This window comes from Aphelocoma coerulescens, chromosome 1 (genome assembly GCF_041296385.1).
Source record: "Aphelocoma coerulescens isolate FSJ_1873_10779 chromosome 1, UR_Acoe_1.0, whole genome shotgun sequence".
Classification (NCBI taxonomy): domain Eukaryota; kingdom Metazoa; phylum Chordata; class Aves; order Passeriformes; family Corvidae; genus Aphelocoma; species Aphelocoma coerulescens.
In genome coordinates this window covers 116007616-116026362 of record NC_091013.1, presented here as the reverse complement: position 1 = coordinate 116026362, position 18747 = coordinate 116007616, and the positions used below count along the sequence as shown (strand labels likewise).

Below are 18747 nucleotides of genomic sequence, written 5' to 3'. Positions count from 1 at the left end.
GAATCTCTCCTGTGATACATTCTGCCAGTTTCCCTGAAAGTTGTGTCTATCACCAAGTGATAATTTAGCAAGAGAAAGTAGTCCCTGTAATTCACTCTGAGGCTCAAAAATGAGTTACTTTAGGGCCTTACACTTTTGGTCCTTATCTTACAAGGTTATGTTCCATTAATGGACCTTTGAGTTGTCTTTCTGAAACAAAAACTTGCTCTGTGTTCATCACCATGTGTGCTCTGTGCCTCCTGCAACATTCTGTCCCAGCAGGGCTCTCCCCCTGTCCAGAGTGAGTTGTTTGGTTGATCTTTTTCTGTCCTGCTAGCATGGGTGATGATCTGAGTGGTTTTATTGCTCTCTTTCTCTCTGACATGCTTTTAATTAAGCAAATTGGGGAAAGTTTATTTCGAGGAACATGACTTATTTTCAGACAAAAGATATTTTAGAGCTCAGTGGTTCTGTTTCAGCAGACTTAAGTATTTTGTCATCTGGACACAATTTCTCTCTTGCTTGCTTGGATGGGAAATGTTGTGTATTGTGTTACTTAGCAGGTGGACCACACCCTCCTTTTTCTCCAATTCTACCATTTTATGATTAACCCAGGACTACAGGAAATGTTTCCTGTCTGAAGACATAATTGGTGTATTATTTTAGCCTTAAACACTGACTTCCTGCCCGACCTATTCACATGGCAGTTTGCAGCCAAATCCAAAGACTTGCGAATGTGTTCACAGGAGGGCCTTGGTGAATGGTACCAGATCAAATAACTGACTCAGATAAAACTGCTGGGGTCTAAACAGTTGAAGATAGTTTTATTTCCATCTCCAATTCTTCCATTTTTTCAGGATCTCCCAAAATCTATTCTTTGAGCGCATTATTCCAGTGTTGCAGACCTTTAAGATCAATTCAAACATCTGAAGTTTCAATAAATTGTACTTTACAGGCTTTTTATTTCCAGAAACATGAAAAAACTCTGTGTGTATATGCACAGACACCTTTAAATACTGACATGTGCTAGATGGTATTTTGCCTCTTGTGGTCTCTAATAACAGTCTTAACACCATTTGTGAAAAAATTACTATTCTGATTTATCACAGTCCTGGTTTTCATAGGATTCTGCCTTGGGGCTAGGGAAGAAAGAACATCATTCATAACTCTACAGTTCTTACAGGACAGGAAATATTTTGAGTAATTTTTAATGGGAAAACATTTAATCACTTATCCTAAGTAAAAGACAGCCCTTTTTATAAATATCAAGAATTTCACATTCAGAGTAAAAGAAAAGGTTTCTATGTGAAAACCAGTCTCTTAGTTTGGAATTTCAAGGTGTGGTGCATAGGAGCTGGCAAATCCTTCAACAGCCTGATGTTTGACCCTTGAATAAGTCATATATTGATTATTTCAATTGGTTATACATTCTCTCACCTTTAATAAGGGTATGCCTGAACTAAGGGAACTGTTTGCACTGCCTGCAAGAGTGTGTCTTTTTTTCATTTCTGTTCTTATCAGAAATGGAAAAGCAGCAAAATTTTCTTCAATGTCTCAATAATTCCCCTGACCTTTTCTGCCTGCCAAGCTCCCTAATAAACCAAATACACAGAGTGTAAGAAATCACCAAGTCTACAAAGCCATTCATTTTCTTTATTAAAATAAACCTTTGCCCAGCAAGAACAAAGCCTCTTTCAACAGCAGGTGACTTGTAGAGATGATTTAGGAAGCAGAGGTAATTGCTGTGCAGTCTTGTATTTGTGTTTTAATATTCTGTCCGTTGGATTTTTGGGAAGCGAAACCTCACACAGTAACATCAAACCCTGACAAAGTGGAGATGGCTGCAGTTGGAGACTAATTGCAGTGTTTGCACCCCAGCTTTTGTCAAATTAAGACCCTCATTCATTACTAGATACATTCTGTGGAAAATGAGTTGTGAATCTTTTTTAAAAGCTTTGCACAGCACGTGGCTTATGAAAGAAAGGCAGTGTGTATGTATATATATTCCCTTTTGTAAAGAGCTTTGAGATGAGTGGGTAGAAAATACTATGTAATTACAGCTTAAATAGGTGCTTTGTGACATAGCAGTGCAGTTGTATTTACAGAAAAATCAGTTACCCTTTATTCATTTTATTGTAGCTGATCCGTGTTCTCCAATTAGCACTCACAGCCTGCAAGGCCAGGTTAAGCCTTTCTTCTTCTTTCTAACAGGAAACATTCATTCCTTTTAAAAACATAGACTGAACTTTTCCATAAAATCATTTGCTGACACTTGTGTTTGGCCTTCTCACTCTGTGCTGGCAAAAGCACTTGATTTCTTTTCTTTGGCGGGAAGCTTGGCCAGTTTGGGGCATGAAGGGGGAAGTAGCTCTTGCAACAGCCATCATGTTTTTCTTCCATTACAGAATATGAGCTGTTCTCTTGATGCACTTAAATTTTTCATTCTTTTCCAGCCTCTCTTTCAGGCTTTCAAATGAAATTCATCTCAGTTACACAGTGACATACCAAGGGTACCGAATTCTGGGTGTCTTTGCTGTAGATCATGGCCTACATCATACTAGAGTTTCTTCTTTTTGGTGGGGGCTTGGGGGGTTTTTTATGTGGTTTTTTCTTTGTTTGGGTTTGTTTTGAGTTATTTTGGGGGGGATGGGTTTGTTCATTTGGGCTTTTTGTTTATTTGTTTGGAGCGGTTGGTTTTTTGGGGGTTTGTTTGTTTGTTTCTATTTTACTGCAACACTTTCAGCCTTTTTGCTTTTTCGGGAGGAACTGATCACATCTTACTGGTGGGGTGTGGTTCACTGTGACTTGCACTTCTTTACCATGACATATAAAAGCAGCTTGGCTGAACTTTTAGAAGTTCTAAGTTCCCTGAGAAATCCTCCTGCTAATTCTGAAATGAAAAACCACCTACAACCACTGTGATCATAGGCGATTTCAGGGCACTTTGTCAACAGCAGCCCTGTGTCTTTTGACCAACATTTCCCCATTCTGCTTTGAGCACTGGATTGCTCAGCTGTAGTGAGAGTTAAGCTGCATTTCAGGGGTTCTTTGGGTGGATGATAACAGCCTTGAGTCCTACTCTTCTCATTTTTGCCTGGGCCCTCTCCTGCTGTAACTCTGCCTGCCTTAGCATCACTGGGAAGCCTCCTGTGCCAGCCCAGAGGTGACAAAACACTTGATATTTCTAAAAATAAAGCAGATGTAGAAATGTAAAAGATCCTCTGAATGAGAATTCGTTCTGTTAATTGTATCTTTATGAATTGAATGGATGCTTCTCTGAGAGTACAGCTTTCTCTGTTTACATTAATGATAATGCCTTCATTTTTCCTTCTAGTCATTGTTTTTGTTCTGTTTTGTTCTTGTAGCTCAAAGCTTTCAGTAATACATATTTCCAAGGAGCATGTGTAGATTTCACAGCAGAAGTTTCTGATTTTACATCATTCATACCATGTTCTTTTAAGGTTCTCCGGGGATGGTAAGTGTCTGTTGTTTTACATGCCATCATTTTCAGTAATATGAATTTATTTTTTCAAATGTTACAAAATTTCAGAGAGCTGAAAGCACGTAACACACGCCCATCATCCTCCATCGTGTCTTAGCGCCTTTGTCCTGCAAGGCATCTCAGTAACTCTCATCCTGTCTTTGGTTTGGGTATTATGCATTTTGCTCTCCCTGGGGAAGGTTTGCACAGTTACTGTGATTCTCTTTTTAACTCCAGTTAGAATTTATTCCAGATTTTGAGCACTTTGGTACGGTGGAAGTGTCTGCATTCCACTCAGCGTCGTTTGACTCTGGAGCTGAGGTTTCTGTACCACAACATTCAATTTTGCTGCTTTGGTTGCTTTGTTGCATAGCCTTTCAAGTCACATTACTTTAACCTTGGCAAGAACTAAGAAAATATTTTATTCCTTATGTCCTTAGCAAGTATTAGGTCTTGAAAAAAACGTACTGTTAATAAGCAGCTAGAGCAGCTTTTTTGTTCCATTATTCTTGCAGTTGGCTCCTGTGTTACAAAGGGGAAACCACTGACAATCACTGTGTGCTGGAAGAAGGCCTCTACGTTGACCTCAGTTCCTGTGGCTGCCCGACTGCTACAATCAAATCCCTCAAGCCTATTCAATATGTAAGACTTTATTGGGGAGAAAAAAAAACCCAAAACAACATTTCAGAACTCTTTTCCATGTTAGATGTCTAAAGTGAGTACTTGCCCTAAACAAACTCGCAGTTAGGGAAAAGAGTGAGGTTTGTTTTCTGGGCTCACAGGATTTTTTGGGTTGGGAACGGGTCAGGCTGCTTGCACACTTGCACGTGGTTACTTGTAGCTGCTCTTGCGTGTTCTGGGTTTAAAGTTGTTCTGTTTTTTACAAGTGAGATACAAGGCCCTCCATGGCCAGGAGGTTGGACAAAAATGCACTGTGCTCTCCAGAAAAAGAGAGATACAACCTTTTGTACATCCCATTGTAGCCCTGCATGCAGGCCATACAAATCTGCAGTTTTGATGTGATGTCTGTGCCTTTCTTCCACATCTTGCTGTGCTCTTGTGCAGGAGCTTCAAAGATGAGCTGTAACACTGTTGGTAAAGGAGAAGCAAGTGGCTTCTCTGCCCTCTCATCTCTAGCATTGGCCACCTGCTTCTCCAAACTCTTCCTCCTTCCCTGACCACAGGTCACAAACTCAGCCTATGTGGCGTGTGTCCTTCAGTGTAACTCTGATGAAGCTAGTCTTCTGTGATTACTCAATTCAGCTTTTTCACATATTAAGTCCTTTTTACCATTTGTGAACAGATTTTTAGAAGAAAGGCAAAAAACCCAACCAACCAACCAAAAAAAGAAGCTAAAAAAACCCCCATACCCCAAGCAAATGCAAACACCAAACCCATGGGCATGGTGGGAAGGATGTACAACTCAAATCTGAGAGCTGGACTTTTCACTAGACTATACAGATACAGTGACTTCCTACCTGTTGAGAGCCTGGGTTTCAGATTAAAGTTCCCCTTTTCAAGTTAGGCTTTTGGACTTTGCTGTGCCAAATCCAAGTGAGGTTTTGGCATCAAATAGTAGGCCTCATCCTAATCCCCCAGACTGCAATCTCACAGGGAAGTAAATAAGAAGTTTGGCATGTTGGGAAACTACTGGCAGCGCTTGATTCCCGAGGGCCAGGCCCTGGAAGAAGTGTGTTTGGCAGGCTGTGTGTGGGGATCTCGCACACATCTTCCTCTGCTTTTGCACCTCTTAGTTTGGTCCTTCTCTTGCCAATAGGAGCCTTTGTATACATAAAATGACACTAAACTCCACCTGTTTCCCAGATGGCAATGTCCTCACAGCCTTAGGTCACTGTGAGGGCTGAGCCCAGGGCAGTGCTGGGGACCCTGGTGTGGCACAGACGTGACCCAGAGCATGCAGCAGGTCGTGGTCAGGAGCAGCCACAGTTAATTGTGAGCATTGTCCACAGTGCACTGTTCTTGGAACAGAGCCCCTTTTATTACAGCTTATTTCTGTGAGCTCATTCAAGAGAGAAGCGAGCCTGTTCCCAAGTGGAATTGTTGTGGAGCTTTATTGAATTCATTTGTGGCATGGGGAACCCCTTCCATTATTCAGCTTTGAATACCAGCCTCATTTCAGAGGTAAGGTGTGTCCCCTGGTAGCTCACGTGTGAGAGGGAGAACTTATAACCCTGGCACCAAGCCCTGGATGTGCATTGTCTCCTGCTCTCCTTTCAGTGAGATGGATTTGCTGCAAACATAACTGTGGAGGAGTCCCATGCTGGGAACATTCCATTTGTTCTATGAAAAATGTAGCTTTGATGAATACAAACTGTTTGCAAACAAATACAACAACTGCACTAAATCGAAAAAAAAAAAAGTTTTTTTTTTCTATTTAAGACAGTAAAACTTTTGAGGTTTGACAGAAATATGATTTGTTTTTCTAAGAGCTTAATTATGTAACAAAATTAAAATTTTCCTTCTAAATCACTGAGTTGGTTCAACTAAAATAGGAAAAAAAGCCCAAAACTTTCAGAGCAGTGCAAAATGATTTGGATAAGAAAATAGGCTCCACACTAGTGATGGTCTGATTTCACTGTAATGACAGTATTTTAGGCTGGCTAATTTTTATTCTAGCTCTTGGCTCTTGGAGGGATGTTTTATCTGTTGTCTGCTGAAAAGTGAAGTTGTCAGCATTTAAGTATGGCATTTAAGCTGCTCCCACACCCTCTGCACACACTCCCATTTCACAAGAAATTCAAATTAATATGGTTCCACTTCGGCTGTTTCCCCATTTATTGTGCACTGGCATAATGGAGGAATTCAGCACATCTTTGCAACCAGTTTCCTCTACTGCTTGTTCAGGAAGTAGCAACGCAGAAGTTGGGCAGGTTCATAAGGAGTGTGGGGAAGGAGTTCCCTTTTCCCAGGAGCCTCTTAGAATCATAGAATGGTTTGGGTTAGAAGGGACCTTAAAGATCATCCAGTTCCATGGGCAGGGACACATCCCAATATCCCAGGTTGCTCAAAGCCCCGTCCAACCTGGCCTTGAACACTTCCAGGGATGAGGTATCCCCAGCTTCTCTGGGCAACCTGTGCCAGGGCCTCACCACCATCACCGTAAAGAATTTTTTCCAACATCTAAATGAAGTCCACTCTCAGTTTGAAGCCATTACCTCTTGTTCTATCACTGTAGTTCCTGATGAAGTTTCCTCTTTCCCATCGCACCTTGTTCTCCAAGGTGTATAATACTCAAACTAGACCCTTAGAAGGCCCTAGCTGTGCTTTTTCCTGCTGTTCCATTTTGCTCAATTTCAGGCTGGACTGTTTCATCATCCTCAGAGTGTTTAGGAAAAGCTGTGGATTAACAGGAGGGTACAGAGAAGGAGCAACGGACACTGATGTCATTTGCCTCTCATCATCTCCTTTGATCTAAAAACCCCAGAGCACTCTTTCAGAAAAGCTTGTTGATGAAATGTGCTGCTGTATGGTTGTTAACAGCCATCCTGCAGGCAGGTGAAAGCCTAGCACAGGTTCAGAGTTGCTGCAGAGGTGCAGATTTCCGTGCCTGCATCAGTAGGGATTTGCCTTTTGCATTGCCATGGATTCATGGCAAGGAAATGTGGGCCCTTGCCCAGCAGCAAGAGAGCAGGTGGAGGCAGCTGGGCCATTTATAGGGCTATGGTTGTTTATTGGGGCATTTGTCCAGTGTTTGCTGCTTGAGGAGGTTAATCTTTTGGGATAGATAATCTTGCAAGGGGAGTTCAGCTCCGGTGCTGCCTTTTTTTAGGTGTGTTGTTTTGCCAAACTCCCTGTAATATTTGGTGTGATTTACATGGGCAAAAATACCCAGGATTCTTGCAATGAGCAGTTAGCTTTCTTTCTAAAATGTTACCTTCAACCTGTAAGTTAAATCAGTCTCATAGTTTCTAAAACCAAAAATGAGATCCAGGTTGTAGGTTGTGCAATGCTTTCTTTTGTTTGGTTGGGTTTTTTTTTCCCTTTTCTTCTGAGGCATTCTTTATTCTTGCTTTGATCAATCACGATAGTCCTTGTGCTTCTATATTATCTTTTCTAAGTTAAATACAGGTGTTAACTAATCTCCCCAGCATTACTGTGAGGCAAATAAAGAAATCAGATACAAAAACTAACTGCAGTTTCCCAGGGCCAGGCACTGAGTCATTCTGTGTTGCTGGGACTGGACCGTGGGCGTTGCATCGTCCAGCACTGCACTCCCTCAGCCAGCATCCATCCCACACTGAAGGGAGCAGCCAGGCAAGAGCAGCTCCAGCAGGGACAGTTGTAAATGAGTTGGCCAAGCCAGGAGAGTAAAGACTTTCCCAAGGATGCTGTAACACAGCTGTGGAGGCTCCTCCAGTTCAGACTCTGGTAAATGCTGTTTGCAAAGCAGCAGGTCAGCAGCGATGGGAAATGGGGCAGTGCACCATCCCTTTCCATGGCTGGGTTACACTCATGGCCCTTTGGATTTCTCCCTTTGCTTTTATTAGGCTTTCCCATCAAAGTTTGCAAAGCTTAAGTTGGCAAGACAAAAAGGTGTGAGGGAGAATGTGTTTTGGGACGGGTCCTTTTCGAAAGGGCTTTATTAGTAAAAACTCACAACTTCCATAATGAAAAATTATCCATAGCTAAAATTATGCTTTTTGTTCTAAGCATGTGTGCAAATTCACCTGTGCACTTGGTTTGCAGTTCTAGTGCCCTCTGGTCAGCTTCTTTGTGTCTGTACACTGAGGAAGCTCATCTTGCACTGATCTTTGTTTAATCTCAAGCACTTCATGCTTGCATTGTGGGATTTTTCCTGAACTGGTAAAGTATAAAAATCTGTTCTGAGTTGTGAAAAATTGTGTTGCAGAGCTTCACTAAAAGCAAAGTAAGAATTATTGAGGGGAAAGTCTGAGCTGAGTTGAACTGTGCAAGAGATTTTTAGTGTGTTGATTTTTAGTGTTGATTTTCCATGGTTTCCCTGTGTCATTTTCATTGCACCATGTGCTGTATTAGCCATGGAACACCACACCTGTTAAGTGTATCAGTGTATTTAACAGTTTACAAGGCTGCTCATATCTTGAAATGCTATGTAAATATAGCTTTCCTTAATCACTGGCCTCTTGAATATAATAAATCTCTTCAAGTTTCTCCCTGGACATTTGCATGAAAGAACAGGACAAGCAAATTGGTGTTCCTTTAAACAAATGCAGTCAGTTCCTTCACACATAAAAATCAGTTTAAGAAATTCTTTAGTGCTTTGTGTCATTCTCTCAACTGGCAAGCTTTCCCCAAAGCATGGCATTTCAGGTATTTTCCTTGAAATAACTGTGAAAACAAGCTAAAGTAAGGCTGGCTAGACATGGGAATGGCTAAATACAGATGTCTTTAGCTCACCTTTCAGGTGAAAATGCTCCTCAGCATTCTGCAAGAAAGGCTTACTACAGAGGCATCTTGCTTCCAGCCTAACAGCATAGCCCCAAACCTTGTTTTTCACTGTTCCCAGTTTCCGTGGAGCTGTGAAAACAAAGTCAGAGAGAAAAGCCAGGCCAAGTCACTGCTGCCAGCTGTTGGCCTGGAAGGGAATACAGAATGTGAGGAATCAGTGCATTGCTCTATATATGGCTGTGGAAATGGGAGAGGGCTTGGCACAGCAGCCTGCTTTCTTTCTGGGCTTCATGTCTGCAAGGTCACTGCATCTCGTGTGAGGTCTCCCTGGGAGAGAGATATCAGAGTCATCAGTGGGGTGTGTGTGTCAGGACTCTGACAGGGAATTCTCAGACCATTCCGTCCAAACAGTCACAACCACACAGAGCTGGAGTCCTTTTAATTGACTCCAGCAGTTTGCTGTCGTGGTTCCTGCTGTATAAATGGATATGCTGTGTCAGGTGACTTGTCCATCTAGTACAGCAGCCCTGTCTCAACATCCTCAGTGTTGCGACAGCAGCATGAATATTTAGGTTTGGGTAGCAATTTCCAGCAACACGGATGCCAAATGGTGTTTCTTGTGGCTAGCAATGCACTTGTGGAAATTGTTAGACCTGTTCTGGACTTGACTTCTGGTGTCCACTCAGGTGAAAGGCAGTGCCAAGGCTCTTGCAAACAGCAGTGTGATGATTCTGCCTGGCTGAGCAAAGCAGCCTCAGAGGTAGCTGCCTGCACTAGGCCTGCTGGTCTGAGTTTCAAAGTGAGCCTTTAGCCACACACTGTAAATCTGACCCATCCCATCCAGCAGAAGGCACTTTGGAAGAACTGACACTCCAAAATAAAAATGTTACAGGTTTTAATCTCTTTCTAATTTGTAATATTAGGTTTTAGGAGTTCAGTGGGCTTTAAAAATCTGAGTGGATGATCCCAAGCTCTTCTTCAAAATGTCTCAATAATCTCTGTGTTCATGCAGTGTTGCATGACTTAGGCAGTCCCTGCACTGGCTGGCAGAGGAAGGCAATCTCTGAGGCAGAATCTGACCAACCAGCTGCATACCAAGTGCACTGAGTCAGTGTCAAGCAAATTCGTATGTCCTGACTCACCCCTGAGCTTTTCAGAGATACTTCACTACACTACATGTACGTCTTCAAACATGAAAATTAATTTCTCTTAATTACTCAGTGCCTGTGTCAACTTTAATTCAAGATTTTGTTTCATTTATTCCACCTGAGGCCATGTTTTTGCTGCAAGAGAAATCCCAACTTTTGTCTGAGCCAGCTTTTTCAGGGTAACATCTCCTACAAGAAGGTGACTTTCCTGGAGAGGTTGCTCACTGAGTTAGTCAGACCTGTTCCCTCTTCCTTCACCAGTTGCATCAAGGTGCAAACTGCAAGTGCTTATGCTTCTGGTTTTAGGTTAAAAATACTGAAGAATTGTACAAGTGTTCCTTGTACTAAGGCACAGAACTTGTGTATTTAAATCTGCTTCCTCTGTTTTTCTGCTGGCCTTATTAGCTGCACCACATTTTTGCATCTTTTAATTTGCTTTCATAGGCAATCTGTCAACTGTAGAAAAGGACATTAAGTGAAAAATGTTTCAGTTCTACATGAGATTGTAGAATTTACTAATTATGCAGTTCCTTCAAGAATGTCAGAAGAAAAATAGGAATGTCTGTTAAAAACATTGAGAACTTACCCTTCTAATCTTTTACAATTTGTAGCTCCCTAAGATTTTTGCAGTGACCTTACAGCTAATTGAATTGTGTGGAATAGACTTTGATTTGCCTCACTATATCCATCAATAAGTAAATAAAGTGGATTTTTGAAAAGTAATCAAGGCCCTGATGCTACAAATCAGATCAAAATGAGTTTTTCCAGAGGCAAACAGAGGCCTCTGCATTGCCTGGTGACTGTGTGCCTGAGTCAGTGGGGCACTACACTGATTACAAAGCCACTGATAAATGCAGTTTGTTTCAGCTCTCTGTGCTTTGGGTTTTTCCCTTGTTACATTTGCTGAGGAGCACAAGCTAACCCAAAAGCATTGCAGGAAATTCAGCTGAAGTGGGCCAATGTATGCATCATGTCTAATAACTGAAGTTAGACTATTCCTACTAAAACTTGGTGCTTTTTTTTCTCCTTCCTTCTCGCCCAGGTTTTTGCTGAGCCTTCCATCAGTCTGTTCACCCTGGAATGCTGCAAGGGCAGAGAGCTGCACTTCAGTGAACCAGTCAATTCTGTTTTAAACGAGGACCTCCATTTTTACACCCAGTCTGTGTGGGTGAGAAGTGGATTGTAAGTATGGAAGAAATATCCCTGTCAGTTTTGCACTGTAGGAGCTAACACTGAGCATGCATTGTCTCATGATTGTTGCCTCGTTCATAGGTTGGTTTACATTCTTAACTTCTGTCTTGACTTTCAAAGGCAGGTAGTGTAAACTCGGAGTGCCTTTATTAACTGGCTGTAAAATGCCAGCTATAAACTGCAGTGATTTAAACCACTGCAGTGGCTCAGTGAAGCTTGATGTGCTGACTGGCTGCCAGAGAAGCAGCAGCTTCTGAGAGGAGCTCAGGGTGGATCTGACAGCTGGAACAGTAATTTGCTTCTGTTATTAGTTTAACCCTCCTCCAGGAGTGTGAATGTACACCCAGGTTCTTCTGTGAAAACATTTTACATCTGCAGAAGTGACCTCTTCCTCATCTCTCCCTTTCACCTTTTGGAAAAGCTCCCAAGTGTTCTGTCTCAGCCAGGTTTTCAGCCTCCACACCCACAGCAGCAACAAATAACTTACAGGGTCTCATCCTGCAACTGAGAGTAGCTGGAAACTGCTGTTCTCCTAACAGGACACACATTTCCTATGTTTATGTTTGACCTTTCCCCACCTTTTCCACATGGGCAAGGCTGTAATTTTCTTGAGAGAATAGTGAACACAAGCTTCCCCACAGACCTTTGCCAATTCACAACAGTTCCCAACATTTGTGCCACTTCCATCCTGAACCTTTGCAGAAAATACAGAGTGATTGTGTTGTCTGGAAATTCAATCACTTTGCCCAAGCAGTTGACTGCAAAGGAAGGGTGATGGCTTTGGGATCACGTGGCAGGAAAGCACAGGAGAGTGAGTGCAACGGGCCAGCCCCTCCTGCATCTTTCTGCTCAGTTTTGGGTATCCAAGCTGGGTTAGCTGCCTCCCTGTCTCTGGGATGGGTTCTGGACAGAAGGGCTGGCCTTTCTCTGAGCTCTTTTCGATGCTTCCTAGGAAAGAGACCTGCACAGCCTGTCCCCATCTCACACAGCAGACAGGTAGCCTAAAGGCTGAGGGTGTCAGGTGATTGTGGGATGTCCTGGAGGGTTTGTTTGCCTTATTGGGATTCAGAGTTCAGGAAGGCAGATTTAGGGGGGGGTTGGCTCCTTGTCCCAAAGCCTGCTGTCAGCTTTAGGCAAATAGCAAAGATTTATATAAATATTCCGATGGCATCTTGCAGCCAGGCTTAGGTAAAAGGCTCCTTCCTGAGCCAACTGGCCACCTCAGTAAGGCACAAGCCTGGAATCTGCCTTGGCAAAGGGTGCTGGGGTACTCAGAGGTGTGGGAGAGGTGGCACAGCCTGTGTGAGAGCAGATATGAGTTTTGTCTGTGTCACTGGATGCCAGGAGCCCACCCTGGCTTCAGATGGTGATCACTGTCAGTCTTTCCCCCTCTGCTGCCTATAAATTTCTGCTTTGAAACTGCATTCTAAGTGAGACTGTTCCATGCTCCAAGAATAATGTTAACAGTGAATTCTCGGTGACTTGACAGAAACATTGCAAGGGGAAAAAAAAAAGCCAGGAATGTGTTCAAAGTGTAAGGAAGACACAGGGGTGGTCAGACTGCCCTGAATACCTGTTAGTCAGGAGCTGTGGGCTTTGTTTGAAGGAACAGGGACCCAGCCTCAAGCCAGGCAGCTCACAGCTGGCACAGTTGAGCCTCCATGGAGCCCTGAGCAAGGCTGGCTCTCAGTTTCTCTGTACTGTGGGCCCTGGGCAACAGCAATTCCATGTGCTTCGAGGCTGTGGGTGTTTTCTCAATGACTCAGAGCACAGCCATCCCTCATGTTCTTGGCAGCTGACCTGTAAAACAGGTAACCTGGGAAACCAGGATTGCCTTTGTGTTCAGAGGAGTTAATGAGTCAGGCATTTGGGATTCACTGTCCACACAACAATGACCTATTGATATAAACAGAAGGGATCTGTGCTCCTGAGGCTGCCTTTGTGAGCAGCATTTACTGAGCAGATGCCCAGATAACAAGGGATCTGTATGAGCCAGTGCTTTCACTGGGTGTTGCAGGACTCAGCCACATCCATGGTATATTCATGACAGGAAAATCTGCTGCAGCAGGATGTGGGGTTTGGAGTGAATACCTGTATGTGTTTGCAGACAAGTGGAATTGTATAAAAAGCTTTAACTGTAACAAAACCATCACACAAGATCCTCTCATAATTAATGTGCACAACCCCCTAACACAGGCCTGCTGAAACCAGCATTATTCCCAGCTGGGCTCATGCAGAGGTTCTCTTATTTGGGGGGGGGGGTGGAATGGAGGGGGAGAGGGGAGATGGGAAGTATAGTTTACAAGCTGTAGGCAGGCAAACAGAAAATAGGTCTGAATGTCAACAGAAGGCAATCATCCCACTGAAATGGATGGGATTTTGCAGCACAGAAATAGAGGTTTGCTGTTAGCCCACTGTGAAGAGGTTTGGGGGATTCCAAGAGCACAGCCCTGAGCTGCAGTGGAGTTTTGCTGTGGATAACAAGTGCCCTTTCATGTTCTGCTCTGTGTATCCAGGTGGATTGCCTACGAGGGATGCAATTTTTTAGGAAAGCAGATTCTGCTGGAGCCCAGGGAGATTTCAAGCTGGAGTGAACACAGTGGCTGGAAAGTGATTGGCTCCCTTCGTCCTGTGAAGCAGGTACTGTGAGACTGAGTGAGGAGAAGGGGGTTTTATGGGCAGGGGTTGTGCACAGGTATCATCTCTACCACCAAGTACAGTGGGGTGTGCTGTACTCCTTAAATCAGGCCAAATGGTGACAGCCAGAAGGAGCCACTAGCAGATTGCTGAAGCAGAAAACGCCTCTTGTGGCAGTCATTGAGATCTATGTTAGGTTCCTAAAGGGAAATAATTCCCAGTTCCTTGGTGCCAAGTTTTGTTTTTCTGAATTGCTCATTAGCATGTTCTGTGGATGCTCTATTTTTACATTTTTGCCATATAACAATATAATGAGGAAACCAATTCCACACTGGCATGTTTCATAATTAACATAAATGGAAGCAAGAGCGATTTTATTGTGCTGCAGCCTGGATTTCCAAAAGAGGCAAAGCTTGTGCAGTTCCCATCAGGTTTTCCCTCTCTGCCTCACCCCAGGTAATGCCAATTTCAGTCTCATTCAAAGGTTCAGGTCTCTAAACCACCAAGTAAAGAGTAACTAAACACTGTACAGATACAGGTTTTGTTTATGGATGCTTGGTGGGAGAGAGGCCTTATAGTCTCTAGCTCAGGGTTTGTTTTAATATGGAAAAAACGGAGATTCAAAGCTCCCAGAAGAAAAGCTGTGCTGGAGCTGGGGTTCCAGCAGAGCTGCCCTTTATAACTCCGTGCTTTTTGTTTGCACTGAAACCAGTGAATAACAGAGCAAAAGCTGAAATCCTGCAGTAGCCCTGCAAAATCCTCTTTATTTTTTGCATAAACCAAGTAAACATGGATACCAGGTCAGTACCCTGTTTTTCATGTGCATTCAAAAGTAATGGTGTATCTCTCTGCCGTATCTCCCAGTTAATGAGGGCTGAAGTTGCTGGATATGTAACTCAGTAAGTCTTGTGTCCCAAGAATAAAATGCTTGTGGAGTACAGCCCATTTACTGCCCTTGGAACAAATGAAATGTGCTGAACTAGGCATATTTGCAGATCACAGGAATTAGTTCTATAGCCACAGTTACTTTATTTTTAAAAAAACCTGTCTGCCATTGCTGTTTATAGCTGCCCATCTGCATGTGAAAGACCACTTAACTGTGCTTCACATGCACATTTGTTTCCAACAAAAAAATTCCCAAACATCCTTAGCTGAAAACAAAAATTGAACATAGAGTTTAGAAGACTGGCGTAAGATGGGGGGGGGGGGGGGGGGGGCCACCCTCTCACATCCATTTGCTTGATCTCTGTGTTGTAAATCTCTTCCCTCACCCCACTGCAGCCAGCAGTGTACCTGAGAGTGAGGAACAGGGCCCAGGGCAAATACCTGACCGTGGCTGGTAGCCTGGCAGACATCAGGGCCACATCGGTGTGCACCGCCCCGCACAGCGGCAACGCCTGCCAGCTCTGGCACTACTGCCGGGGGCTCTTCAAGTCCAGGGTGAGTTTCAGTGATTTTTTATTACTGCTGCCCTTGATAGTCTGTTATTAATATAAAAAAAGCTGATGGTTTAACATTAACAAAATGAAGTAACAAAGACGACCACCTTTGATCAAGCAGCTGCTCAGGTGCTGAATAATCTGTTCCTCGCTTGCTTGCCAGGATTCTTACCAACCACAGCACGATTTACTGCTATATGCTCGGTGCCTGAAACAAGCCAGGCACAAAACTGAGGCTCTGGGGCCTGGCTCTCATTTCTTCCCTTGTTTCTTAGGCCAACAATGCCTGTCTGGATGTCATTGGGGGCAGAGATGTGCCTGGGGCCAAAGTCGCCCTCTGGACAGAACACGGGAGGGACAGGCAAAAGTGGAGACTCAACGAGGATGGAACCATCAGTTCATACCTCAGTGAGCAACTGGTGCTTGATATTAAAGGTATTTAAAAACAAAAAACCCTGAACCTCACAGGTTTCAAGTGTGTTTTTGATTAAGGTTAATTACCATATTCCAGCTTTTTTTTTTTTTTGTACTTAAGATCACTGTTGCTTGACAGTGGGATAAGGAACAACGGGGCAGGATGGAACCCTTCCCTTTTGATTCCAGAGGTTTATTTTGATCAGATCAACTGTTGTGCTTTAGGGAGGTAAGGAGGGCAGATGGCAAGAAGTGCAAGTTACAGAAGACAAAATGGTGAAGGAAAAGCAACCACAGAATAGCTCAGAAAGAGGAGTTGAAAAAAGGCTGGTTAAAATTCTCATTGCTCAGTTGCAGACACCAGCCCCCTACCTCATGGAATTCCTATTTTTCAGCTGATTTTCTTATTTAGTCACACTTCTTGAAGATTATGTCTAATTTTTATGAGCATTTCTTTCAAAAACTTTTCCTTCACGATTTCCTTTTGTTTTTAAGGAGGAAATTACTACGACAAGAATCACATCATTATGAATCAGCCAATAGAAAACAAACCTTCACAGAAATGGGATATTGAAATATTGTGAGTAAAACCCACCCCAGAGATGGACTTTTTGTGGGCTACTAACATCGAGAGGAGGGGAAAACAAGAACCCAGCTACTGAAGTCACACACCACTGGAACCATAAGCAGCACCTCCTCTCTATTTTCCTTCATGCCAAACACCAGCTCCTTAAAGAACTGAATTTTGCACAAAGCTGGAAGATGGGAGGTTGATCCAATGTCTCTGCAGGGAAGGTGATTCTTCAGAGGCTGCTCCTGTGAAAGTCACCATTACTCTTCATCTGAAGTATGAAAGGTAAATGCAAAAGAGTAGGCAGAGGTTCTGCAGGAGGGGAAGTGCAAGAGAACAGGGGAGAGGCTCTTCAGGAATGTTCTTTACCTTCCTCTCACACTGCTGGAAGCTTGCTGAGGAGTGAATGCACTGATGAGCTTCAAGGAACTTGAGTTGGGCTTTTATGTCCCAAGTGGAACTGCTTAGACTCCAAGCCATCCTGAATCATGTCTCTCACTAAAATGCAATATGTTTTGCTCATATGGACACCTTTGAACTGGAATTCCAGCTCAGCATGTGAAATGAGGCAATAGCAGGGCCTTTTGCCCCCTAAATGATGCTGGTAAGCCTTTTGTCTTCTCTGCTATTAACAGCACCAAATTTCCAGTTTTGGGAACTGTTTTTCCTGACCTGTGGCCTGTTTCTTACCCTGGAAATTGGGAGTTGCCCCTGAAGATCACCTTTAACACAGAACTGTATGTGTGTGTATCAAAGCAGGGGTTGCTGGTCCTGGGTCAGGGGCACTTCCACAAGGGCTAAGCTGCACTTGCAGCTCTGATTTTAACTGTAGCTGTATTTTGTTTCAGTGTAAATAGCTTAATTTAATACCATGTCATTTGGCCTGGAAACCACATCTTCCTGTAGAAACCAACTCACCTTGGCATGATCCAAAGGTGCCAGTAGCCTGCAGTCCAGGGCTGGCTTCACGTTCCCAGTGTGGCTGCACATCAGCATCGCTGTGGCACAAAGGACAATTGATGGTCCAGAGCTTGGTGTGCCAGGGCTCTCCTCAATTTCCACACTATGCAACCACAGCTATTGCTCCCTTTAGAGCCACAGACCTCACTGACTGCATGTGGTGCTTAAAAAGCATTTTCCTGGCTCAACACTGACCAACCACAGCCCCTTGTAGGGCTGTGAACACCTGACAGGGAAGAGAAGTCCCTCAGTTCCCTGGCTTCATTACTAAATTAATCTTCATGGAAAATATTTTTTTTTCCCCCAGCATTTGTATGTTCAGGGTATGTATTTCTAGGACTATTTAAAGAGTTCAGGTTAGCCGAATAGAGATATTTTAGATTCCAAAAGCTGTAAGTATGCCAGCTGTGCACTCAAACAGGATCATCCCCAAAGAAAGACATAACTCTAAGTTTGCCATAGAAATAAAATATATGGATGTCTATTTTTGTATGAAATGGAGTTCTATATAGTACTATTTAAAAAAAAAAAATCTACTTGCACTTACTATTTTACATTCTAAAATTATCATAAATCTGCTGTTTGAGTAACAGAACCTCAAATGTATGTATATATTTTTTCAACTAAAGCACTTAAGCTTTTTTCCATGTAAGTCAGTACAGCAAGTGTTCTGCATGTGACTTTCCATATGAAATTTTAAAAGCCTGTGTAAAAAGCTGTAGTTTTTTAAATGAAGAATGACTAAATCATTGGTGTCTCAGTGTTGCATAACAAAGTAAAGCAGGCTTTTGTACTTAAGGGACCTTGAATGTACAATGCTAAAGCATGTGTATTTTAACTGTATAAAACTTTTTAGGAGAAACATTTTGCTGGTTGGTTTCTTTTTAAACAAACTAAGCAATAGTTTTTAGCAGATGCTGAGCACATTCCTGTAAAATATTGCTTTTCCAATGGCCAAAAAAGAGGATAAGGAAATTGAATATGTGGCTGTGCTGTTACATGACATTGCATATTAAAAATCAATGAAGTATTAAAGTAACTGCACCAGTCTCATCACAACCCATCCAAGTGAACATAGAAGATATAGATTCCAGCTTTAGGCTTTTGGGTTACTTTCACTTGAAATTGGTGCTAGGGGAGGTAGAGGTTAAATATTACTGTTTGTTTATTCCAAGGATGGCTGTTCTGAGGGAAAAGGGGTTTTCTTGGGCAAAGTCTTCTCCCTGTGGGAACAGCCCATGCAGCTTTTACCCAGAAGCTTTTGTTCTGTCAGGGCAATCAAACAGAACAAACAGATTTTCCTGCTGATGAACTTTACAAATGAAAAAACAAGTTAATGTTTTATGCCCAAGGTTCTGGAGCCTGTTCCATGTATAACTTTAGATGTCCTACACACCCCAGCAGCTCTCCAGAGGGAAAGGGACACCACAGCACTGGTGTTACTTAGGTGTGACTTCACTCAGCCACAGACCTGGAGCTGTGGCTCACTTACCTGTTTTTCTCCATGCCGTTTCCCAAACCTGTGGAAAGACAGGTACC

The 18747-nt window shown here is 43.0% G+C and overlaps 1 protein-coding gene across 2 annotated transcripts in view; it reads left to right on the top strand.

Annotated features, from left to right (window-relative positions):
* The window catches only part of CRYBG3 (crystallin beta-gamma domain containing 3), an 83309-nt gene extending 65239 nt beyond the window's left edge, over positions 1-18070 (top strand). For both annotated transcript variants that reach the window (XM_069025566.1, XM_069025558.1), the window contains 7 exons: positions 3345-3454; positions 3976-4102; positions 11039-11178; positions 13704-13827; positions 15106-15264; positions 15539-15698; positions 16173-18070. In XM_069025566.1, coding sequence (XP_068881667.1) covers positions 3345-3454; positions 3976-4102; positions 11039-11178; positions 13704-13827; positions 15106-15264; positions 15539-15698; positions 16173-16261 — 909 coding nt within the window. In that variant the 3' untranslated portion in view covers positions 16262-18070. The remainder of the gene's footprint in view (positions 1-3344; positions 3455-3975; positions 4103-11038; positions 11179-13703; positions 13828-15105; positions 15265-15538; positions 15699-16172) is intronic.
* Positions 18071-18747: the final 677 nt, after the last annotated feature.